The sequence below is a fragment of the Ahaetulla prasina genome, chromosome 1, assembly GCF_028640845.1.
Source record: "Ahaetulla prasina isolate Xishuangbanna chromosome 1, ASM2864084v1, whole genome shotgun sequence".
NCBI lineage: Eukaryota > Metazoa > Chordata > Lepidosauria > Squamata > Colubridae > Ahaetulla > Ahaetulla prasina.
This window is the reverse complement of record NC_080539.1, coordinates 255730081-255756453: the sequence shown is the minus strand read 5'-3', so window position 1 is coordinate 255756453 and position 26373 is coordinate 255730081. Positions and strand designations below refer to the sequence as shown.

The window sequence follows — 26373 nt, the reverse complement described above, 5'->3', positions numbered from 1 at the left end:
CAGAGAACCTGATTCAAAAATGCCTGGGAGATTATTGTATGTAGCATGTACACAGCACCTGCTGGGAATATCTTAAAGCAACTGTATCTTTTGTTAGGTCCTGGTCCATAACCGATATACAAACCTGGGAAAAGATTATTTAATTTACAGTATTAAGTGCTACAAAAGCAGGCACACATTCCATAAACCATGTTTTCCGTTCAGAGCTGGATCTTTACATAATCCTAATAAGAGACTAGAAAATTGACTTACATTAAGTACAAGAAATATTTCTGATAATTACATAAATGTTAACATACATTCTCCAAAGTAGTATTAATGCAACTGTTAAGAATAGTTATTTCAATGCAAATATCAATGTGAACATGACAAGTCATATTTACATAGTTTAGAAATCCAAAGGCACTTGTTTCACTTTTTTCCATTACAATAAGCACCCATTACTATATTAAACAAACAAACAAACGAAGAGTAGAAATGGAAGTACTCATAATGTTTGCACAAGCACTATATGCAGCTATGCAGTCACTCTGAGATCTGTCTTATTCCAAAAGAGATCTACAAAAACTCCCTAAAATTCATGATGATTTTGAGTAGAAGCACAGAATACATGGTGAAACAGCTCTTTGTTTCACGGCTTTACAAGTAAAGCTGTAAACATAATAGGGTCATTTTATTTGCATCAAAGTGCTTGTAATAGATGTCATGGAATCTAGGAGGGAAAGGATGCAGTCCAGAGGTGTTAAGAGGCAACTCGGTCCGTTTACATGTGAGAGAAAGATGGTGAAAACAGCCCTTCCCTAAAATTGTTCATGGAGTATATGGTTGATGCAGATAGTAGCGTCCTCAATCTGGCAAGATTCTGTCTATAAGTCAGTGGTGGGTTTCAAAATTTTTTACTACTGGTTCTGTGGGCTTGGTGGGCGGGGCATGGCTTGTGGGTGTGGCTTAATGAGCATAACAGAAGAAGGATACTGTAAAATCTCCATTTTCTCCTGATCAGCTGGGACTAGGGAGGCAGAGAATAGATGGGGGTGGGGCCAGTCAGAATTTTTACTATCAGTTCTCCTAACGACTCAAAATTTCTGTTACCGGTTCTCCAGAACTGTTCAGAACCTGCTGAAACCCACCTCTGATATAAGTATGAAATAATAACGAATTCAGTTTGGAAGGATCGCCATATGTCATTCTTATATCACTTCTGTATTTATCAGCTGTGAAATTTAATCATGGGCGGGTACTTCTAAGAAGCAGAGTGGGCACAAAAGTTTCTCTAAAATGGATAAATTAAAAAGTAAGCATTTCATATGGTTTGTGAAGGCAAAATGACTAAGACCTTGCGAAACAGCAGAAAAAAATGATCTGATAAAAATAGACATTATCAACCTGAGTGGATAAATGGGATCTATGAAACTGTGGAAAACATTTAATTCTAATGTGTTCATTAGAATTAAATGCTAAGCCTTCGCTACAAAAAGTGGAGATACTAAAGTAAATGGCATATGCTGGACCAAGATAAGTGTTTAGGCTATTCTTTATTTGCTGAATGCACAAGCTGGCCAATAACCATTTGTTTCTTTTGCCTTCAGAAATAATTCTGTATCATATCACAGTGTGATCAGGGTTTAAGTTCCTGATAGGTTGCTTCTCTGCCATGAATTGAACGATTCCTACTTTGGCAGGGGTAGTTTCCTTTTTTCCTAAAGGCAGCATATCCCTGGTAATTAGTTGGTAACATAGCTTCAATTCTCTTTTACTACGGTATCTTTAATAAAATAAAGTAAAACTCAACTCCAGGCAACAAAAATAAACTAATTTAGCAGAACAACTCTCTCTGCTTTCAGTACAAACCACCTTTCTGATTCCTAATCAATGCATTTCTTATAGTATAGCCCAGTGCTGATTGGACTTTTTATGTGAAACTTAAAAAAATGAAATTACCATGCATGGTTTGGATCATTAGAAGATAAAATAATTATTTAAAAAATGTAAACAGTGTTGTAACTGTAGGGTAAAAGCTAATGTACCTTTATGCTTATAATTGCTATAAAAATAGCAATAGCACTTAAACTTACATACTGCTTTACAGTGCTGTACAGCCCTCTCTAAGTGGTTAACAGAGTCAGCTTATTGCCCCCAACAATCTGGGTCCTCATTTCACCAACCTCGGAAGGATGGAAGGCTGAGTCAACCTTTAGCTGCTCAGAATCTAACTCCTGGAGTGGGCAGTGAGTTATACCTGCAATACTGCATTCTAACCACTGCGCCACACCACGACTCTATAAAATCAGAAATAATTTCTTTATATTTCTTTTCTGCATTTTTTCTGTGATTTTCTTATTTTCTTTCTTTCTTCCTTTTTATTCTAAATGTTAGTTCTTGATAGTGTCTGTCATCTTTAAATTGTAATATTATGTATAAAAAGGAAAAGTGAAGTTGAAAAAACTCAGAAGCCTACTTAGGAAAAGCTCTCCCTAGTACAAACACACAGAGGAAAATATACAAATTTAAGGCAATTCCAAACAGATGGCCTCTTATGGGGCGGGGGGGATGGGAGACCACTTACAGATAATCTATCTCTTCTTCATGAAGACCCCAAAGAGTTCCAAATGGGAGTGATGGTAAAGCCCTTGTATTATAAAATTTAGACCCGCCAGCACACATCACAATTGGTGCTTTTCAGGATGTGAACATTGATGAAACTACAGAGGATGCTTCATAATGCAGGAAATGTGACAGGCCTTGCATTTAGTATGAACTTGTGGCTGTCCTGTATAGAAGACGCTCATATTAAACAATTACAAAACTTGTTTTCCATTTCTAGGCTGAGGCAGATTTTTGAGATTTAGCAAGAGAAGTAAGGGTAAAGATAGAAAGCTCACACTCATATAGCTTCAAGCCAGGGAAGCATCTAGAGTAAATATTCAGCATTGTGTGACAGAAGAAGAGAAACCACCTGTCTTCATGATGCCTGGAAAACACACACAATAAAGATTAATCTAGCATCTGTAAAGGTTTTTAACTACTTAATTGATCAGGAATAACAAATTGATTTTTCTGAATAATTCCCAAAATAGTAGAATCAAAATGCCTAGAGAACATTTGGGAATCTCTAAACGGTAACAGAAAGAAGTTCAGGATTTGAGACTCCCCAGAGCTTGAAAATCAGAAGGAAGTTCTGGTGCACCTTTTCCAACTAACATATTTTATCACAAGACATAAGCTTTCATGAGCTGTAGCTTATTTCATCATTAGTATAGAGTGATGTGGATTTAATATTTGTTAGATGGGGAAATTACTATCAAACTTTTCTGATTTTTTTGCTATTCTGGATTATACAGAATTCCAACAGAGTTGGAAGGGGCCTTGGAGGTCTTCTAATCCAAACCCCGTGCTCAAGAAGAAAAACCCTATACCCGTGATGGTGAACCCGTGGCATGCATGCCACAGGTGGCATGCGTAGCCATATCAGTGGGCATGCGAGCTCAGCTCCTACATGTATGCATGCACCAGCCAGCTAATTTTTGCGCTTTCTGGGCCCACCAGAAGTAGGGAAACAGGCTGTTTCCTGCCTTCGGAGACCCTGGGGGTGGTGGTGGGGAAGGCCCATTTTTCTCTCACACCTGATTCCAGAGCCTCTTTATGAGTCTGGGGAGGGCGAAAACGCCTTCCCCACCCCATTCCAGGCCCTCCGGAGGCAAGAAACGGCCCATTTCCCAACTTCCGGTTGGACAGGAAGTGACTTTTTTGCTGTCCCCAGCCTCCAGAGCCTCTCTAGGAGTCTCTGGAGGCTGGGGACAGCAAAAAAGTCACTTCCTATCCAACCAGAAGTTGGGAAACAGACCATTTTTGGGCCTCCAGGGGGGTGGGGAAGGCTGTTTTCACCCTCCCCAGACTCATAGAGAGGCTCTGGAGCCAGGTGAGAAAGAAAAACAGGCCTACCGGGCCATCGTGTGCCAAGAGCGGGGGAGGGAGGGGGGTCATGCACACATGCGCGGGGGCAGGGCGCATAGAATTATGGGTGTGGACATGTGCACATGCGACCCCCCCTTCCTGGCAGGTGATGGCATAAAGGTTAGCCATCACTGCCCTATACCATTTCAAACAAATGGCCCTCCAACCTCTTCTTAATAACCTCCAATGATGGAATATCCACAACTTCTGGAGGCGGGCTCTTCCACTGATTAATTATTCTCACTGTCAGGAAATTTCTCTTTAGTTTTAGGTTGGATCTCTCATTGATAACACAGTTTATCTAGCTCATTGATTAACTTGGCTCTCCTCCTTTATAGCCCTCAAAACTCTTGCTTTAAGACTACATTTGCTACATTAGTAACCCAGACAAAAGTTTTTATTCTCACCATTGGTTGATAGATCTGTTGCTTTTGAGTCTTGAGCCTAATCATGGCCGTGATAGCTAAGGGTACTTCAATAAGCACAAAGATGAGGAACACAGAGTTCAGGCCAAATGACAGTATCTGTGGGCAAAAATCACATGCAATTGTGCTGATTACCACCACTCCACCTGACTGTAAATTCTTCTGTTATATAAACAATAGAATTGAAAACATTATCATCACAGTTGTTTGGGAACTACAGGAATTTATATTTCAGTGAAGTGAAGAGCAATTAATCAACTTAAAACCCAAATATTACTCAATTATTTAATTTAGTTACACTTGATATAAATGTAACTTATATGTTGATAACTCGGAGCTTATTTGCTCTTTTTGTACCACCTCACTCAGGAGTATTACCTGAGCCCCTCTGAAATAAAAAGGGAGGTAAGGTGAAGATTACAGGAGTCATCTACTGTGATCCTCAGTCAGGAAGTCAGAGGAGATGGGCTTCTGCTTGCCTCAGCTTTATCTTTCCCATGCGAGACAAGAGCTTTTCCAGACTTTTGCCTAGGGTACCACCTTCCTTGAATAGGCAGGTGGTGACCACATTAGGCTTCTTTGCTTCTTTTTAGTTTCTTTTTATAGCAATAGCAGACTTATATCCCAGTGTTTTCCAGCCCTCTCTAAGCGGTTTACAGAGTCAGCCTATTTCACCCAACAATCTGGGTCCTCATTTTACTGACTTCGGAAAGATGGAAGGCTGAGTCAACCTTGAACCTGGTAAGATTCAAACTGTCAAATTGCAGGCAGCCAGGAGGCAGCAGAAGTAACTTGCAGTACTGCATTCTAACCACTGCACCACCACGGCTCTTGTGTTAATTTCTTCCTTGTATTTCTAGTTTTCCAATTTTTTTCTGCCTACAAATCTATCGAGGAAATTTTTATGATGAATATGAAGACTGAAAAAGCAGTAAGCCATCAGGATGCATGTCCCTCCCTTCAAATGAGATGTTTTCTTTAAGCTAGCAACTGAACAGTGCAGGCAGCAAAGAGTTGCATAGAACGTGCACGGTTATACTCATAATAATTACTGCTCCATTCAGGGAGATGATAAGCAGGGAAGTGTTGCAAAGAAATAAACGCTAAGATGGCAAGGTTGAATAAATCAAAATTCAAAAAATGATATCATGAGTTTCTCAATATAGAAAGAATACATTAATTGGATTTAGACACTATACTCAGAAATAATGTTTAATTTTGACTGTGTGAACCCAACCACTATGAATTGTTAACACTAATTTGTGTCTTAGGATGTTGTATGTATTTAGTTATTTGCAGTTTACTTATCAAATTATGGTAAATCATTAAGGAAATCATGGCTTAATGTATGTTAACTCAGTCAGTGCATTTGTTTCCAATTAAAAATACCTGTGTAGCACAATTTAATTATAGTTCTGCAAGTGACACAAAAACAGTACAAAACAAAAGAAATCTCATAACAGAGAACAGGGCTCATATCTATATCAAATTCAGACAAGTTGAAGAGTCTTGTAAGGTCTGAATCTTACTATGTCAGAATCATTTCAATTGCTGCTACGTACACATGAAGGTAGTTCAGGAATTTACCTGATGATAATTTCGGCAGTAGTGACTGGAGTTTGAGTCACATGGCTTTTCTTCTTTAACAGTTTGTGCAATCTCAATACCATGTAGGATTATTGCAACCAGTCCAACTACACAAAATATCATGTTGACAAAGAAAGCAGTTTTCACCTACATCAATATATTAGATAAAGGTTAGTTGCATAACTCTTAGAAGCATCTTTCTATATACTACTAAAACTCTTGTTGTCATGATCTTTAACCAGGCAAAATGAGGCATCATAGGGCAACAATTTTTGAACCAACGTACCTCAAATGGACTAACAGAATGAATCCAAAATATAGGACTCATGACTCCTGAATGAAATTTGAGAAAGCTGCTTCATGCTACTGGCTGGTACTCTAATGATTGGCTGGTGCTCCGGTCATATTATTCTTACTTTCAACATTTTGTGACCAGACAGACTTGCAATCCTTTGCTCCCTCCCCCTCCCCTGGCAGCACCCATTTACCTGTCTGGTGAAATGGGAAAGGGGAAGGAAGGAAGGCAATGAGGGAGTGAGAAAGGAGAAAGAATAAACCCCCACACATCTTCCCCAGCCCACCCACCTGTATTTCTCCTGAGCTGAGCTGCCTATTCAACACCTTCCATGACTCACACCATCCTTCTCCCTCCTCCACCTGGCATTCCGTTCCTTTTCTCCTGCATATTGTCTCTTCTCGCCTCTTACAAGCTAAAATAGTGAAATTATAGCATGCCAGTAATTCTGATTTCTACTAATAGGAAGAAACTATATCATCCATAAGCTCATTGGAGCAACCATAATTTAAAGGGAGAAAACGGTTTTGCTTCAGTTTCAACTAAAACAACGCAGAGCTAGGAAGACATTGACCTAGTTCCCCAAAACAGGTTGGCATATGATTAAATGTCCAGAGCTGATTCTAAACTGGTGCAAACTCTTCATACAGACATTCCTTTACTTATCTTGGTCAGATGTGAGTCTTTTCCCATTTCAATCTAATTGCAGCACAAAGGCACCAGTGACTTTCCCCCCCCTCATGATATTGCTTTCAAATAACCTCCATCTGAGATGTGAGGCAGCTGTGAGTTTTCTTTAACTATATTGGTATTAAATTAAAGTAGTGTTCCTTCCCTTAATCCAATACAGGTTTTCCTGTAGATATAATCTAACATGTGTCACTAACCGTTCTCTTGGTGGCAAATCAGAAAATTCCTTGAATTTGCTTAAACCAGAGGTCTTCAAACTTGGCAGCTTTAAGACTTGTGGACTTCAACTCCCAGAATTATCCAGCTATGCTGGCTGGAGAATTCTGGGAGTTGAAGTCCACAAGTCTTAAAGCTGCCAAGTTTGAAGACCTCTGGCTTAGACACTTTATATTAGTGTGGGCAAGCGTCTTTCCCTCTGTTCTCAGGCACTGTCTTCCAAGAATATTTTGCTTTGGGCTGCAGGATGATCCAGTTCTTTCAAGGGGCCTTTCCTCAGTACTTACTAAATCTCTAAGTCAATCCCCATCCCAGAGACCTGAATCAGCCCAAACAGGATTTTTTTAGTGGGCTGCAAGGGTGGATGAGAGCAATGAAGTAGTGAAACCAGCTCTCTCTTTATTACCGTACTTCATGCTAAGATGGCTTTACCTGAGGGAGAGAAAACAAAGCCAGACTGATAAATCTGGCAACATACTCACTAGCAGATCAGACTGTCTTTTCTCAACTTCTAACAACAAGGGCCCAGTGATCAAGAGCTACAAAAGCAAAGAAAAACAAACAGCAGGTATAAGGATGAGCCTATTTTACATTGCAGAACCAGTGCTCCTAGAACCAGGCTGTTCCTACTAGAGATTTATTAATTAACTCGATTTACATCCCTCTTCCTTTCTCAAGCACTAAATGCTGAAGGAAACTAAAAGATGAAAAAAAACCTATTCCAGTTTCCCTTATGGGTAGGTCAAGGCATGCCAGTTGAATTTGTGTGAAATATGCTCAGAAACTGACAAGTCCTCTATATCAAAGTATGTATCCTTTAACCTGGTGTCTTTGCCTTGCATTGGATTTTAACTTCACTGCTTTCTAACCAGCATTGATAATATGGGAACTGAATTCTAAGATATCTGGAAAGCACCAAGTTGGGAAAAAAAATGTGTAAGGAAAAGTTTGTGCTGAACAAACATATTGTCTACTGGGGAGTGGTTCTATGTCTCTCCCTGATTCTGAAACTATACAGAACCCTGCAGAAGCTTCCAAAGACTCAAGATTGGTAAACCTTTGTGCCTCTCAAAAAGTTTGCTTACCAGGATCCCAATCCAGAAGTAAATGCCACTTTGCACAGTGATGGTGAATTGAGCTGCTGTCAGGGCAATGCCAAAGCTCACCTGGGTAACTCCAAAAACAATCTGTATGATCTGAAGGAAAAAAGACAAGAGGGTGCGAGTAGGATATTTAGATATCTAAAGCATTAACATCACCATCTAACAAACCCAAGGCGTATTTTGTGCTACGCAATCCCAAATATGTCAAACATTTTAATGAGAAATTTCCTACAAAATCAAGTTTTTCCTCTATTAGAGTATTTTGGATAAGACAGCAATATTAAAAAAAGGAAATTGGGGTGGGGGGAGATGAAAACCACACTCAGAATTATAAATAAAACCAGTACCATCATTTCAACTAAATGGTTAATGATTAACTCCTTAAATATGTTCTTGGGATTTCAGCAGAGATGATTTGCAAAGGCTGTAGCTGGAGAGAGACCATCCAGTGCCCTCCTTGTGTTGCCTCCTCCTTTGGCTTTCCTTTTCTTTTTTAAATACAATCCTCACTTTAAAAAAAAAGAAAAAAAAAGAAATGTAGAATGGACTTTGAGCATTGGTTAAGGAAAAACCAAGCCATTAAGAGGGGTCTAGCGATACTAACTCCTTTAGGGATGCCATACTAAAAAGTAGAAGTTTGTCTCCAAGGCCCTCCAAAACCAAAAATCTTTCTACGTTTGCAAGCAGTCCAAGGTTATTCTTATATATCTGATTACCAACAATCCCAATAGAAGTAGTACAATAGCAAAAATATCCACTAAAGCCATATTAATACAAAAATAACTGTAATGTCTTCGAGGTATAAGCTTCTTATTTAGGGATTATGCAGAAAATGTAGGTGTAGCATTCCAGGTAGTAGGTTCTACTAGAATAGAACTCGGGAATGGGGAGAGGAAGGATTAAGCCATGTTCTCCCTCTACATAAGGAACTCCCAATAAAAATGTAGTGTACCTTTCAGTCGCTAGCATAATCACATAAAAATGAAAATCTGTAATTCTACTTATAATTCAATTTGTTAACAAGTCTTTCCTGAATGGTCTTGAGGACCTGAGTTGTCTCACACAGAGAAATGGAGAGGCCTTCACAGAATTTGGGCTTAATTGGACAAGTCTAGAGGCCTTACCCCAATCACATTGAGCAGAGTATTCTTGATCTTTTTGTTATGGGTTAGTAGGAACTGAGATGCCGCAGAAGCAGAGTCAACCACTCTGACTGTAGCTGTCGGTCTTGGCAGAGAACCTGTCTGTGGGACCGTTTGAGTGATGATCCTCACATTTCCATGCTCTGTCACAGTGCTGGCCATTTCTAAAGAAAACCAAATGCATAATTAGCAAGAGCCAAAATGAATGTGTTCCAGTTGATAAGAATCCCAGTGAACTGATATTTAAAATGAATCTGATCAATTCAAAAAATAGAGGAATGGTTTCCCCGTTATATTAGATACATTACCCCACTTTCTAGCCTAGTGCCTTAGCCATTAGAACAAATTGGCTCAGATTCCAATTAACTACTATTCAAGGAATGTTTCACAAATACTGTTACCAAGCCTAACCCCACCCCCCTATATCTGTTTGTTTGATTTCTGTTTCTGAGAATTTTATACTAGTTTTCATTACAGTAAATACAATTTTATTATTTTTAGCCCATTTATCTAACCTTACCTAGATGATTTTCAGTTTTTTTGAGCAGGGTTATATACTTTTTGCATCATTTACAAATTTGATAAGCATTTCTGCTACTTGTTTACCAAAGTCATTAACAGAGTGGAAAGAATGGTAGGTCCAGGACTGAACTGACATCCAACTTAATAAGCCACGTCAGTTTCGCAACCAAGTGTCTACCTAAACAAGAAGCATCAGCTTCACTAAACCATAGTAGCAAGTTCCAAAGCTGATCACCAGTTGATTACTTTTAGGAGTGATTGGTGCTTCCAATCAAAAGCAATTTTATTGTGCAATTTTGTTACTGCATTCATAGGAATCCAGAGGGTTTCTATATTTCATTATTTTCCATGTGCAACTGATCCTTCATATGTGTATCAATTAACAACCATGGCATAAAAGATTATAAAACAGGGTATGACTCACTTCATGATATCATTTAGCAAAGACGTTCCGGTCCTAATTGTGATTGTAAGTCAAGAACTACCTGTATTGAATAAGGGGCAATTTCGTGGGTTCAGCCAGCATGCTAAACTCAGACTAAACATTTTGGCTTAATGAAATGTAGGAATCCAGCCTATATTTATGGTGCTTCAATCAAAGGTTTATTGTGCAATTTCTTACTGCATTCGTAGGAATCCGGAAGGTTTCCACATTTCATTATTTTTCATGTGTAACTGACCCACATCCTTCATATTATATTCAGAAACCTTCCATCTGGAAGTTTAAGAGAATTACAGTGTGTTTCTTAGCCCTTTTATTAACGATAAAGCAAAATAAGTTTTTAGAAAGAACGTTTTCTATTTCTTCCTCTTTAGCAGTTGATTTCACCCTCTCCACAGACATTTCATGCTTTGTGTTTTGGCATTAAGGGAAAATGCTCCAGTCAACCTGTTCATCATGTATGTGAATTGCTTGATTCATTCTTGCATTGTACAACTGAAAGGAAATGAAAATAGCAGTATGTGACTGGAAATCTGGCAGAACCTTAGAGTCGAGCTGGAAAAGATGCTATTAACACAAAGAGCCACTATATTAATGGATTTTTCATAGCAAGTAGCAAAACCCAATCCAGATGGACAGCTTGGATATGGAATAGAGCAGGGGTCTCCAACCTTGGCAACTTTAAGACTTGTGGACTTCAACTCCCAGAATTCCCTAGCCAGTTTTGCTGGTTTGCTGGCTGGGGAATTCTGGGAGTTGAAGCCACAAGTCTTAAAGTTGCCAAGGTTGGAGACCCCTGTAATAAAGGACCCCATCAGTGCTTCAAAGTGGAGCTAGGACCTCACACCTGCGGATGCGATCTCCGCACAGCCGAGATCAGATTTTTAAAATAATCAACCTAGGAACGACCTTGTTGCAAAAGAACGACCCTGAAGGACAAACTGCCAAAACTGAAATTCCAGCTTGGATACCTGTGTGCAAAACGCGGAACCCTTTCCCTGTTCACCTGCCAATACCTCTGTATTGGCCTCTGTGCTTTTGCTGCCTCCTCTGAAGAAGAGGACAACCGAAATCCGTACTCCTCCTCCACTACACTCTTGCTAATAAATAAAAAAAATCTAATAAAGAAGATCATAGCTGAATGTCTACGTCTGTGCTCTGACTCGGCTTTGTCTCCAGGGAATCTGATCCCGCGCAGTTTCTTGTTTTCATCACGCCCGCTCCTTCCTCCCACCGAAAAACACACCGCCGATCTATAAGAGCCGGGGCGACACTCACCCGCGAGAGATGCTTCTTCCCTTCTCTAAGCTTGCAGTCCTTGGCCGGCAGTTGCCGCAGACAGAAAACTCTTTCGTTCGCCGCTTCGGCTTCTCAATCCCGAGACCAGGCAGCTACGAGCGGTAGCCCTTGCGGACAGTTTTGCTGGCATCGCTTTTCCGGGAAAGAAAGCGGAACGGAAAGAAAACAACAGGGGTGTCGAAACACCGAATCTCGGCTCTGCGCGCGCGCAAAGAGGTTGCGGTTGCTTCCCAGCTCCGGAGTACTTCTAAAGCGGCAAGTTTGGGGACATTTCTCAGAATGGTTCCTAATGTAGCGTCGCCAAAGATTGTAATTTACCGGTAGAAAAGGAGGAGGAAGAGGACGTGGGAAGCAGCTGCTTCCGATGGAGAAATGACTTTATTCCTAATAAAAGTGTATGTGCTGTTTTAGGGAAATGTTGCTTTAAAAAAATGGATACATGGATGGATCTCTCTCTCTCTCTCTCTCCTAATTTCCTAATTCTTAACCACCCTTTCCTTTCAGGGACTGTGGGCAGTGTGCAATATAATTAATACAAATTAACATTAAAATCAGACTTGATTTAAGATTTAAAAGTTTTAAAATTACAAAAATAACATTACATTTCAAAAGGGAGAAATTCCAAGATGGGGGTGGGGGAGGTTAGCAGTTGTTAATACAGGTGGTGGGGAGGGAGGAGTTTTCCTGGGGTGAGCCAGCCCCATGGTTTTATGGGCCTCTGTATCCCTCAAGCAAGGCCCACCAACCAAGTTTTCATCCCTTTGCAATAAGCATGTAGGCACCTAATGGGGTGAAAATTAATTTTTGCAATTTTTTTCAATGAGGGGTTCTAAAAATATGTGTTTTTACACTGAGAATTTAAATCTGCTGTTATTTTTGCAATTGCACAATGTTTAGTTGATATGGTAAATCCACATCTGATCATATACCCCACAAATATTGTTAAGTTTATCTTCTCAAAACTACATCTTGTGCAACAAAAATCAGAGTTATTTTTCTGCATGAATTTTATATAGCTAAGCAAAAAATAATCCATGGAATCATAAACTGACATCAGAAAGCAATTATCTAGGTTACAAAAATGTTTAAGCGAGTTTCATCAAATCTTGTTTTGATTCATTCTTCGACATCAGCCGCCAATTTGCTTCTTGGCCTCTGATCATGTTTCTCATGTGAATACCCTCTGCTTGCTGCCTCTGTAACCTGTTTCACACATCTCTCTATTGATTGGGCATGACAGAGCCATTGTGGTACTTGCACTGGTTCCACAATGAGCTTCTTTATTTCCACTGCAGTCAGTTTGCATGTCAAAGGTGGCTCATATACACCTTCAGACTAGCCAATCAGCCCCAGCAGAATGGATGCTCTGGCTTGACCTCTACCCAGTGCATGGCACCACCTTCACAGCCGGTATTAACATTTGTAGAATCTCCTCCAATGGCCTTCAGTGCCTTTCTTCTTCATGAAATACACCAGATGATCTGGAATCACTTGCGCTGGTTTTCCTGTTTTTGAGCTTTTCTTTGGAGTGAAATGATAAAGGTATCTTCCACCCAGCTCACTGCACACAGAATAATGTTCTTCTTTGATGGTACTGGGGAATTGATCTGAATGGCTTGCTGGGGAATTGCTGGTCTGAAAAGTTACACTATGTAGTTATTTACCAAGCACATCTAACTTATATTAAAGTAACCAAAATACCTTTACAACTCCCAAGGGATGTTACAATTTTTGAGCACCCCTAATGTTTGAAAATTGAAAGTTGAAAAATGTGACCTGTCCTAATAGGCAGCTGCCCATCAGCTCTCCGTATAATTGAATATTATCATGCTGAGCAATGGGGTAGCTGTTAGGGTGGAGAGAGGGACTCTTGCCCAAGGATTTCCCAACAAGCTGCATTGTTGAGCCAGGTTCTGCCTTCCAGCTCAGAAATATTGTTTCTTCACTTTGTAAGCTATCACAATCATGCAAGTCAGGGTTGCATGATTGTGAATGGATTGTGAATGGATTTGAAAGCTGCCAAAAGTTGAAAAATGTGACCTGTCCTAATAGGCAGCTGCCCATCAGCTATCTTGAATATTATCATGCTGAGGCAATGGGGTAGCTGTTAGGCTGGAGAGAGGGAGTCTTGCCCAAGGATTTCCCAACAAGCTCCATTGCTGAGCCAGGTTCTGCCTTCCAGCTCAGAAATATTGTTTCTTCACTTTGTAAGCTATCACAATCATGCAAGTCAGGGTTGCATGATTGTGAATGGATTGTGAATGGATTTGAAAGCTGCCAAAAGTTGAAAAATACTGATCTAAGTGACTCTAGGCTGCATACAGCATGTTAAAGCAATGAAATAAGTCAAAAACGATGATAAGCAAGATCTGTTTATCAGGGAAGGAAATAACAAGTACCAAGGAATAAAATCCAAAATCCCTGTAGCAAGAGGCCTGCTGGGGGAGAAAAAAGGATTTTAAAGGCTTCTCTAAACAAAAACGGGACGCGGTGGCTCAGGGGCCAGGATGTTGAGCTTGTCGATCAAAAGGTCGGCAGCTCAGCGGTTCGAATCCCTAGTGCTGCCGTGTAACGGGGTGAGCTCCCGTTATTTGTCCCAGCTTCTGCCAACCTAGCAGTTTCGAAAGCACGTAAAAAAGCAAGTAGAAAAAATAGGGACCACCTTTGGTGGGAAGGTAACAGCATTCCGTGCGCCTTTGGCGTTGAGTCATGCCGGCCACATGACCACAGAGATGTCTTCGGACAGCACTGGCTCTTCGGTTTTGAAACGGAGATGAGCACCGGCCCCTAGAGTCGGCAACGACTAGCACGTATGTGCGAGGGGAACCTTTACCTTTACTTAAACAAGGACAAAGCTATTTAAATTTTGGAGAAGATACAATCTCAGGTTGCAGTAGGGGAGAGGCCCACACACAAAGAGCCCATCTCCAAGGTCCACAAGATGACATGTTGTTGTGAGGGTATGTGGAAATGGAAGACGTGCGGAAGAGATATTGCCTTGGGAAAGATCAGCTAAGAGAGGGCAGAGCCCACAGTTACATAAGGAATGGAGAATCAGGCTCAGAAGGAACACACCCCACCAAACCCACAGGCTGTAAAGGAGATGGTGAGAGATTGTATAGGTCAATGTTGGCGAACCTATGGCACGTGTGCCGGAAGTGGCACGTGAAACCGTCCCAAGACAAATGCGCGCCCTCACCGGCTCCTCATCGCGTTCCTGTGCTCAGTGCAGAAATGCGCGCCGGTCAGCTGGCTGTCGGGTGTGCGCACTGCTGGCGGACCACGCATATGTGATGTGGTACGCATGCCAGAGGTTCTCCAACACGCATGCGCGATGGACCGCCGCACTTCCGGGGTTGCCAGCACCGCATGTGCAACAGCCAGCTGGCTGGCGCACATTTGAGCACAGGAACGTGATGGGAGCCAGCGAGGCCGTGCATTTGCCTCGGGACGGTTTCGCGTGCCACTTCCAGCACGCGAGTGGCACACAAGAACGTGAAAGGTTTGCCAACACTGGTATAGGTGGTCCTCGATGTACGACCACAACTGAGCCCCAAATTTCTGTTGCTAAGTGAGACATTTGTTAAGTGAGCTTTGACCTATTTTACTACCTTTCTTGCCATAGTTGTTAAGTGAATCGTTGCAGTTGTTGAATTGTAGCATGGCTGTTAAGTGAATTTGATTTCCCCATTGACTTTGCTTGTCCGAAGTTCGCAAAAGGTGATCACATGACCCCGGGACACTGCAACCGTCATAAATATGAACCAGCTGCCAAGCATCCAATTTTTGATCACATGACCATGGGTATGCTACAACGGTCATAAGCATGAAAAATGCTTATAAGTCATTTTTTTCAGTGCCATTGTAACTTTGAACTGTCATTAAATGAACTGCTGTAAGTCAAGGATTACTTGTACTTTTAGACTTGCAAGATTATGTTCATGTAGCCTTACAATAAATCAGAAGTAGCTTATCTGATAAAATTTCCTGTCCTAGGGAAGCTGATACATGTTAACCATAGGACCTGATGTAAGTCTAATGTCCTAGATCTAATCAGATGTTAGGTATCATTGAACAAGGCAGTCCTGCAGAGAACTAGGCCATGAGCTTAGAAAGGCCTTAAACATTAACCAATAATGTAGTTATTCTGTAAATACATTTAATATGGCTTTAATTTTTTTAAATGAAAAGATTCATAGTCCCATTCTAGATATTAGCCTTCTGCAACTTGGCATTCTCCAAATGTGACACTTCCCAGCCAGAATGGTGAAAATGTTTATTATCTGAACTATTTGAACCACTGAGGTTCTGAAAAGATCTGGAGAATGTTCTGCTAGAAAAATTTGAAATTTGGAATAGGCATTTATTGAGAAGTGAACTCTGCTGTTTATTTATTTGTATTCATATTTACAAATAACTCAAGATGGCGAACATACCTTCCTTCTCCTATTTTCCCCACAACAACCACCCTGCGAGGTGAGTTGGGCTGAGAGAGAATGACTGGCCCAAAATCGTCCACCTGGTTTTCATGGTCTAAGGCAGGACTAGAACTCACAGTCTCTCATTTTCTAGCTTGGTGCCTTAATCACTAGATCAGACTGGCTCCCGTGTTGCTCGGAGAGTGCTTTCTAATAATTGGTTTAAGGAAATTCCAGAGACAGCTTTCATTGTTCCATTATGTAATTTTACGAGGAACTCAGATATTGCTCAACTATACAGCATTAAATATTGCATAAACCTTATGTTATCCTGATATGCTTCCCTTCCTAAGAAGTATTCAATGCGCACTTCTCCTTATTATCTCTGGAAGATAGTCCATGTGAGGGATATTAGGTTAAAAAACAGTGAATGAACCAAAGCTCATAGTCATTGAAGGATGGTTTGCCCTGCTACTGGGAATCTTAATAACACCATCAAAGTATTGCAAGATATTACAATATTGCAATATTAGATTGTATTGCAATACAATCCGTATAAGGGAATGTCTTAGTACCATGATGGCAAACCTATGGCACACGTGCCACAGCTGGCATGTAGAGCCATATCTGTGGGCATGCGAGCATTGCCCTTGCTCAGCTCCAGCGTGCCTGCTGATTTTTGGGCCTTCCGGTCCCATCGAAAGTCAGAAAATGTGTTGTTTCCGGCCTCCAGAGGGTGTTCTGTTTCCCTCCCCCCAATACTCCCAGCAAAGAGTCAGTCAGAAGCCTCCTTTTCTAATTTATTTACATAGATAAATGTCCTGGCCACGTCTACCCATGGGCCTGCCAAGTTTCTGGAGATAACGAGGAAATTACAGATAAGGCCAGAATTACTCACGAATATATTCTTCCCTCCATTGATACAGTTTTGCATTGCTTTGTCCAAGACAAAAAACCAGGAAGTCCCGCCTCCTATTTATAATCTCTGCAGATGTCACTGCATGACAATCATTACTTGGCTTTATCCCAACACTGCTTCTGCTGCGCGCGCCGGTCACGTCTGCGCAGTCTTGCATCACTCCAAAACTGTTCTTGGGGCGTTGCCAAATCAGAAGAAGGCTTCAGAGAATCAGGCCTTGCCGGCCCCTCCTCCTCCCTTTGAGTGGGTGCCAGGGAGGGAGAGGGCTCAAGAGAAGCAGGGCTTGCCAGGTCTTCTCCCTCACTTTCTGAATCATCCGAGTCCAGGAGTCCGGGTCCAGGAACCTGGGTCACAACAGAGGGCCTCCGTGTGTGTGTGTGTGTGAGGAAGGCCGTTTTCACTCTTTCCAGACTCCAAGAAAGCCTCTGGAGCCTAGGGAGGGTGAAAAATAGGTCTACTGGGCCCACCGATAACCTTTTTGCCATTGCGTGCCAAAAGCGGGGGGACGACGACGACATTGAATTATGGGTGTGGGCATGCGCACGCACGACCCACCCCCCCGTGCTTCCCCTGCTTTGGCACATGATGGCAAAAAGGTTAGCCATCCCTGTCTTAGTACATGTAAGAGCCCAGACTGTGAAATGCAGGAAGAAAACCAAGACCTTCCATTTCAGCTATATCTTTCACAATGTGGTCTTTATGCTTTGAATTGTCCTTTCATACTACTCGTTTCCCTTTAAAGAGGCAAACAGTGGAAATGAGGTTTGGAAAACTTGGGTCCAATACTATATTCTTGGATGAAAAGACCTGCCATTTCTCACTGCTGCAAGCTGCTTCTTTCAACAGCAGAGATCCGTGAGTGGGGGGGGGAGGAGGAAGAGGGGGAGATTAACTGGTTGCACAAACAATGAAAGTGCATGAGAAAAGGGAAGGGAAGAATCAGCAGATTTCTATTCCTCTTTCTGAAAAGGATCCAAGTAAATCAACAAGCAAAGCAATTGTCCAATTTACCCTCTTGTGAAAGTCTTCAGGAAGACTTCTCCCTACATGACAGACTTCTTTTCCTTAATCCTGAGCTTCCTTTCTTTCTCCAACTAATATAAGCCTCCCTCAACATAGTGCCCTCAAAATCTCATACATTAAGAATGAGTTTGTACATTTTACTATGACACAGTTTACTTAAAGATGGCTTGTGGAACACACACACACCCATGTATTACTTTTGTAAGTGAGCAACTATGGTTTACAAACTAACCTGGCTACTTTCTCATCATACTTCGGGATGTTCTGTGTGGATCAGATCCCACCAGGAGGATTTAGAGAAACGTCACATTAAAACCAAAAACAATAAAGTTGGCTAAACTTACAGAGGCAAAAGAAGAGCACTGCTAAAATCTGTGCTTGGCTTCCCCTTTTGTCCGCGCAAAGCAGCTAGTGCCTTCCTAGGCAAGCAGGAAGTGACCTTTGAAAGCACTCTTACTTTACCTGCACAAGGCCCATCGAGCATGAGCAGAGCCACCAAAGTGGAGAACTCTGTGACAGATGCTTAAAAAGTCAATGATGAAAAGCAGCTAGCCTATTTATTACTTCCCTAACTCTATCCCCAATACAGCAGATTTTTTTTGCAGTGCTTGTCAGTTATCTTCCCCCTTCCCCATGTGACTTTCTCTTCCCTTCCTTTCCTAAAAACTGAGAACTATGACTCAGACAGAGCTCCAGAGGACTCTACTGCTGCCTAGGCTGAGGAGGAGAAGTCGGCGGCGGCAAAGAACCTAGGACAGTGGTTCTCAACCTTTATAATGCTGCAACCCCTTTAATACAATTCCCCACGATGTGGTGACCCCAACCACAAAATTATTTTCATTTTGAATTTATCGCGCCTGAAGCCGTATTGGCTAGCGATCTGAACTGCTTGCGATTGCCTTGAGGACGGAGGCATTAAAAGCGGAGACTCCTCCCCTATTAAATTTATTGCGCCTGAAGCCAGATTAGGCTAGCGATTGGGAGTGATTGCAGCTGGCTTGAGAGGGAGACATCAGAGTAAAGGTTTCTCTCTTTTTTAATTCGTGCCTGAAGCTGAATTCGGCTAGTGATTTGAAGAGCCTGCAGCTGGCTTGTGGAGTCAACCATTGGAGCGCGATTCTTTGACTCGCAAGTATACTTCCCATATTTCCGATGGTCTTAGGAGACCCCTGGCAAATCGTCATTTGACCCCCAACGGGGTCCCGACCCACAGGTTGAGAACCGCTGACCTAGGAGAAGTGTTAGGAAGCGCTAGCAGTGAGGAGGGTTGCAGCGGACGCAAACACTGCAACGGATTTGCATGCTCAACTTTAATGATTTTAAATTTCAGAACAAATCTATTCATTCATTTTCATAATTTGAGGCCATAGATTCTTGGATTCTTGTTATTTAAGTTGCCTTCCCCCCCTCCCCCCAGCATTATGCATCTTTTACTTGCTGGTCTCTTTCTACCTGTGTTTATATATTTAAATAAGCCACTCACAAATAATTTCAGTTGGAGTAGCTTATAAGCCTTGTAAAATGAATGAGAGGGATGGATGATAAGTAAGAAAGATACCATATTGGGGAGAAAAATGGCTTGACACAACTTTGTGCTACATCTGATATTAAAGATGCAATTTGGGTACAAGAGACTTTCTTTGGTTTTTCACTAGAAGGGAAAAGGAAACTCATGGCATCTTTTTTCCTCCCAGTGAAGGTGAAAAAAGTCATTGCAGAAAAATTGAACAATTGTGACCCTTTGCTGCTGCACAAGTGTCTCCCTCTTATCTTCCAGTGAAAGCCACTAGATTATAGATCTCTCTGTCTTTGTGGGGACATGTGTGTATCTTTGTAGGTCAGGAAGGACTATCTGGATAGATATTTGCGCATAGAGATCTATCTCAAAACTCCCTTTTTCTTACTCAGAATTAACCCCATCTTCTTCAGCATATCCTTCAAATGTTTAAAGATGCTATCAGATTTCATTTTGTATCTTACATTCTCCAGGCAAATATGGCCAACTGTTTCCAATTGAACTTCTTAAGTCCAGTTTTGGAAACTTTTAAATGAAGATGCCCAGCAATAGACATCACTGGTCTTTGTAGTGAAGTTTTGTCAAAGCAGAGTAGAACTGTGTCTATGCTGGCTGTTGATTCACTTATTTATCCTGTCCTTTCATTCTGGAGATCAAGACAGTATACATAAGGTTCTTCCTCTTTCTCCCTATGGACACCACTTTGTGAGATGGAGAAGATGGTCCAAAGTCACTCAGTAAGCTAATATATTGCTCTTGAAGAAGCCAAATAATGTATCTTTTGTGACCAAAATATTTCTAGTACAAACGTTTCACTATAACACAAATGAATGAACTTATTTGCCACATTGCTTCCTTTTTGTGGTGGTGTGTGATTGGGAAAAAGCAAGGTACTGTTTTCATCACATCACAGTATCAAATTATTCTCAAGGATTTGTATTATTATGCAATTGTTAAGCATGAAAGCTTGCTGTTTGTAACATTGTTTGTTATTTTATTGTTTTATTACTATTTATTTCTTAATTGAAATATGATGATTTGGACCATGAGTGCTTTAGAATCCAATTTACGGAACCCCAGGGCCCCCTGATCATCATTCCCATCAGAATTCAATAGAATTGGACAGCTATAACAAATTTAAATAAATAAATAATTTTCCCAAAAGCATCAGCAGTTTTTGCCAAAATGAAAACTGTCATTTTGACTCATGAAATCACTGAGAACAGCAGTGGGTTTAAAGTAGTTCTTTATAAATGAAAAATCTTTCTGCCCAAGAATCTGCAACAACAACAACAACGAAAATGTAGTTCTTTTTGCCCACAATGCTGCATTCACTATAGCCAGCTATTTTTAATCATCTATTGGTTTTTTCAATAAAACAATAAAATGTGCACGCATTGGTATTCCAATATAAATATACTGAAGAAAAAAAGAGAATCTGAACTCATAATGAATTGCTAAATAGTGAAAGATACAAAGTGATTTGAGCCATGATTTAATATTAATATTCTGAGGACCCAGATTGCCCCCATTTAGAGAGGGCTGTAAAAAAGCACTATGAAGTGGTATATAAGTCTAAGTCCTATTGCTATGATGATACTGTAAACCACTTAGAGAGTGTTGAGTTCGGGCAATGACGAGGCAGGAGATGATACAAGTGACAACAGCTCTTTGATTTATTGTGATCCCAGCAAAAGCCAACAGGCAAAACCCCTCTTTAAATAGTATCTTGGCTGAGGCATCAGCCAATCAGCAACGTGCATGTTCCCGCCCAAATTTCCCTCCTAAAGTTCAAATACATTACAGAGAGTGCTGTCAAGGAGTATGGAACAATACTGTATATGTTTGATTGCCAGCAGTGTCCAACCTTCAAAGTCTTTTTTTATCATGTTTTTTTTATTAATCTACAATACGTTCCCACAAGAAGACCTCTTACGCTTAAAATTCAAATTCAAAATCTTCACGTTTTAATAAGATTTTAAGAAATCCTATTAATTAATTAATTAATTAATTAATTAGGATTGTTCTAATTAATTTCAAAATCTTATTTCCAGATCAGCTGACCCATGGTTTTATAATTTTCCAAAATCAAAATTCTAATCAATCTTTTGCTATTTATTTTTTTAAAAAATCCTTAAACTTGTATTTAAACTTCTTTCACTAAGGATTGAAAGAAACTCACTTGATGTTTTCAGAATTCCTGATTCAAAGGTTTCTAATAGCTGAAAAACAATTTCTGAAAGTGATTAGAAAAGGAGGTATCCAGTGTCTTTTGGAAAGTGCCAATTTTGGTTTGAACAAGATGTCTATTTTTTTCATTTCCTTGAACTCTAAACCTGCCAGAGAACACTGTTTTGCAGACTCCTCCTAAGGAGAAACTGCACAGAGTATTTGGGGGGCATGAAGTCTTTTTTTTGTCTGGAGAAGATTACAAAGAACCAATCTATTCACCAGCTCTTCATTCCACCATGGTGGCACTGTCTTCTGTTCACTATTATTTACCTGAAAGGCAAACTTTTCTTCCAGTTTATCATTGTCTAATTATTTCATTTCGATCATGCCTATTCTTAGTAATCTCTCCGGTCTACTGCCTCTCTCCACCAGAAAGAAGGAAGGAAGGAAGGAAGGAAGAAAAGGAAGAAATGAACAAACAAACGAAGGAAGGAACAAAGGAAGGAAGGAAGAAAGAAAGCAGGAAGGGCTTAAATTTTCTGTAATCCAGTCTGGAGAAATATAGTATCAGTGTCATTCATTTGCATGCTAGAAATCTCACCCAGACTTTCTTGAAGGCTGCCTTCACATCTTTGTTGCGTAAACTGTAAATTAAAGGGTTGACCAAAGGGTTGATTACTGTATAAAACAATGCATTTGCCTTGTCTGAATTTGGAGTGTGTTGAGAGTGGGGTCTACAGTACATGATAAAAATGGAACCATAGAAGAGGGTGACTGAAGCCAAGTGAGCAGAGCAAGTGAAGAAGGCTTTGCGTCTCTCTGCAGCTGAGCGGATGCGCACTATGACTGCCCCAATACCAATATAGGAACTCAGGATCACAACTGTGGTTATTAACATATTACTACCAGTAATAGCAGCAAGAATGAATTCATATACTTGTGTGTCATCACAGGCCATCTTCACAAGTGGCACCACATCACAGAAGTAATGGTTGATGATATTTTTCCCACAAAAGTGTAGCCGAAAGGTGTTACCAGTGTGGGCAATGGCATTGGCAAAGCCAGCTACATAGGAACCCACCACCAGCTGGATGCAGAGCTTCTTGGGCATGGCAATAGCATAAAGGAGTGGGTTACAGATGGCCACAAAGCGGTCATAGGCCATGAAGGCCAGTAAGAAGCATTCACTGAAGCCTAATCCAGCAGAGAAGAAGAACTGGGCTGTACAACCAGCAAGGGACATGTGGTTGTTTGTCGACACACAGTCAGACAAGATCCGAGGAGTGTAGACCGTGGAGTACCAGACATCCAGGAAAGAAAGGCTGCCCACAAAGAAGTACATGGGTGTGTGCAAACGGGAGTCTAGGTAGATCAGGGTCATGAGACCGAAATTACCAATCAATGTTAGGGCGTAGGAAAGTGAGAACAGCACAAAGAAGATTATTCGTAGAAATGGGTCTGTTGTAAACCCAACCAAGACAAAATCGGTAACCAATGTCCAATTGCCTTCCACTTCTGTCATTTTTATAAGCGTAACCTGTTTAGAAAGGAAAGTGAAGTAAAAATTCTGCAGTTCTCAGCCCAGGAATAGAAAATTTCTTTACAATTTTTTGAAAGGTTTGTTGAACTCTCAAGACCTTTGTTACAATTTTGTCAATGATGCCCCAAACTGATTTTGCTTCTACTTTTTAAATGTCCTATACACGTTTATAGGATGCAGGTCAAAATCATACGCACTCTGTGAGCTTTTCCAACTCTTTCTGAACGTAGATCTCAGTATATTTGAATACTTGGATGATGTTATTGGCTGTCTGACCTTTAGGACAGGGGTCTCCAACCTTGGTCCCTTTAAGACTTGTGGACTTCAACTCCCAGAGTCCCTCAGCCAGCAAAGCTGGCTGAGGATCTCTGGGAGTTGAAGTCCACAAGTCTTAAAGGGACCAAGGTTGGAGACCCCTGCTTTAAGAGGCTTGGAATTAAGAAGAATTTTGAGGAAGACTAATCTGTGAAGTTAGAGATACATCCTAGGACAGATAATGTGTAGCCACTTCTACATATTTGCCAAGATAACTACATAGACTTGCTCATATAAAAATAAAGAGTCAACCTTGAAGGAAACATTGGCTTTTCCAACAGGACACAGAAAAATGGAGGCATGGATTCTTTCTCCTAAGGGGATATAGCAATAGCACATAGACTTTTTACAGCCCCCTCTAAGTGGTTTACAGAGTCAGCCTATTGCCCCAACAATCTGGGTCCTCATTTTACCCACCTCTGAAGGATGGAAGCCTGAGTCAACCTTGAGCCTGGTGAGATTCGATTTGCCAAATTGCAGGCAGATGGCAGGCAGCAGAAGTAGCCTGCAGTACTGCACTGTAACCACTGTTACAGTTGGGCAATGATTTCCCATAATGAGGTTGTGTCTGGATTATTTAAGGGAGAATAAAGTGTAGGAGTTTCCTTAGTGGACTCAAGACATTTCAATCAGCTGATTTAGGGATGGTTACATTGTGATATGATTAATTGAAGAGACCCACTCAGGTCTTTGGGGCTACATTGCCATCTGCTCAAATAGCAGTATTGACAGGGAACATTTTTCTTCTCCTGGGCATTCATCTCCAGCCAAGAGTTGGCTTTAAGAGTCTGTGAGATGATAAATTAGTTTTCATATATACTACATATAAATTAAACTCCATGGTTTTACCAAGGCTCAGAAGAGAGAGAGGGTAAATCTGAATGTCTGCCGAGAATTAAACTCCTGCTCCTAACAAGACTAACAAAATCATATGTATGCAGAAAATAATGATATGTTTGCAACTGCAAAAAAACTACATTTTAAAAAAGAGAATGGCTTAAATTATAAAATCACTTTTAAATCTATGTAACCCAGATCTTTTTAATAAGATATTTGCTATGGGCATATGTGGGGGAAGGGGGGGGGGAAGAAAAGAACAAATTAAAATTAAAATGATCCAAAATCTACCATCCCAAACTGAAATAAACAAAAGCATCCTGGTAACTTTTATTGGGCTGAGATGGAGAAGTCTTTTGAGCACTCGGCAGAAGAAACAGCAAAGCCTAATAATATTCTTACTGCAATACAGATCAGGTGAGGGGTGGGCTTGATAGTTAGGAGAGCAGGAATAACACTGTTTAAAGTTTGGGCTCCAGACAGGAAGCGGCCACTGTATTGTAATGTGGGTAGAGCTACATGCTGTTAACATGAATTGCAAGAGAAGAAAGGTCATACATAAATACCTGAGCATCTGAAGTTTTGCACGTGAAATTTTGAACCTGTGGATTTTACAATGATAGATGCATTTTCAGTCTGTAAAAATCAAAGAAGGGAAAATGAGGTATAATTTTTGATATCAACACCTCACAAAGCAAGTTTGGGGCGGGGGGGCTAGGATAATTCAAATTTACTCAAAATATTTTAAATGTTGCAAAAACAATTCAATACTATGCACTCTGTCAACTGACCATCAGAGGAAACATTTCTTCATAATTGTCAAGGAATTGCTGCATCCATAGTGTAACTTTTTAAACAGATAATATATTTTTAGAAAATCTGCAGCTTGCTAAATGAACTTGTGTGGATCATCATGCTAATTGGGAATTCTAACTTTAATTGATCTGTTGTTAATATCTTTTCAATCTGGAAAGAATTGGTCCTTCCCCATACCAAAGATGCTACATCACATATGAATTGTTTTAAACTCAACACAATTGGCTGGAGAGCAATTCCTCCAAAGCAGATTTATTTCAAAATTGAAGAGAGAGAAAGCTTAGACTGGCTGGAGCTGTAAATCTAAAACATATAGCAGAAAGTCCAAATAGGGAAAGAAAGAGTTAATGGATTTCAAGAACGCAGAGTGATATTAGTGATCATGATTAATATTTGCACTGTAGTAATGACTGTTTCTCTATTGTGCTATTGAAATACAGGTAGTCCTCAACTTACAACCACAATTGAGCCCAAAATTATGTTGGTAAGTGAGAAATGTGTTAAGTAAGTTTTGCCCCATTTTACAACTTTTCTAGCCACATTTATTAAGTGAATCACTGCAGTTGTTCAGTTAGTAACACAGTTGTTAAATGAATCTGGTTTCCCCATTGACTTTGCTTGTCAGAAGGTTGCAAATGGTGTTTATGTAACTCCAGGACATTGCAATTGTCATAAATGTGAGTCAGTTGCCAAGCATCCGAATGTAAATCACATGACCATAGGGATGCTTCAATGGTCATAAGTGTGAAAAATGGTCATAAGTCACTTTTTTCAGTGCCATTGTAACTTCGAATGATCTAAGTGAATTGTTGTAAGTGGAGGACTAACTGTACACTGCTTTATTCTGTGACACCTACAGTGTTCAGTCTTTTACAGCTTCCTTGCTTAATGAATTCAGATTCCCTAGTTAGCCTGAGTCACCCCATGCCTAAACCCTGTAATCCCGAAAATATTCTGATCTCTAAATTATCTCATATGATGCAACTCTTTATTGAAATACTCTCCAATTTTCTGGACCTTTGAAATCCCCCTTCAGAAAATTGGACCACTCAAACATTTCTTGTATCTTTTCAAAAGCCCCTCTGTGAGGAAGATGGATGGATAAGAAGTTAGATAGAGATAGATAGATAGATAGATAGATA

The 26373-nt window shown here is 40.5% G+C and overlaps 2 protein-coding genes across 5 annotated transcripts; both read right to left on the bottom strand.

Moving 5' to 3' along the window:
* Nucleotides 1-123: 123 nt before the first annotated feature.
* LOC131184098 (uncharacterized) lies at nt 124-11918 on the bottom strand. Of its 4 annotated transcripts, none has more exons than XM_058155058.1 (7): nt 11655-11894; nt 9395-9576; nt 8253-8363; nt 7650-7706; nt 5967-6113; nt 4362-4478; nt 124-2971 (listed from the first exon to the last, which is right to left on the bottom strand). In XM_058155058.1, exons 2-7 carry the CDS (start codon nt 9572-9574, stop codon nt 2963-2965), a joined length of 621 nt encoding a protein of 206 aa, XP_058011041.1. In that variant the 5' UTR covers nt 9575-9576; nt 11655-11894; the 3' UTR covers nt 124-2962. The 4 variants fall into 4 exon arrangements, with proteins under 4 accessions (XP_058011041.1, XP_058011070.1, XP_058011060.1 ...); XM_058155087.1 differs by lacking the exon at nt 11655-11894 and adding an exon at nt 8618-8779 and having other exon boundaries at nt 9395-9532; XM_058155077.1 differs by lacking the exon at nt 5967-6113 and having other exon boundaries at nt 11655-11918.
* Nucleotides 11919-12664: 746 nt separating this feature from the next.
* LOC131185486 (olfactory receptor 9G4-like) lies at nt 12665-23245 on the bottom strand. Its single transcript, XM_058158015.1, has 2 exons — nt 22331-23245; nt 12665-12691 (listed from the first exon to the last, which is right to left on the bottom strand). Exons 1-2 carry the CDS (start codon nt 23243-23245, stop codon nt 12665-12667), a joined length of 942 nt encoding a protein of 313 aa, XP_058013998.1.
* Between the last annotated feature and the right edge of the window lie 3128 nt (nt 23246-26373).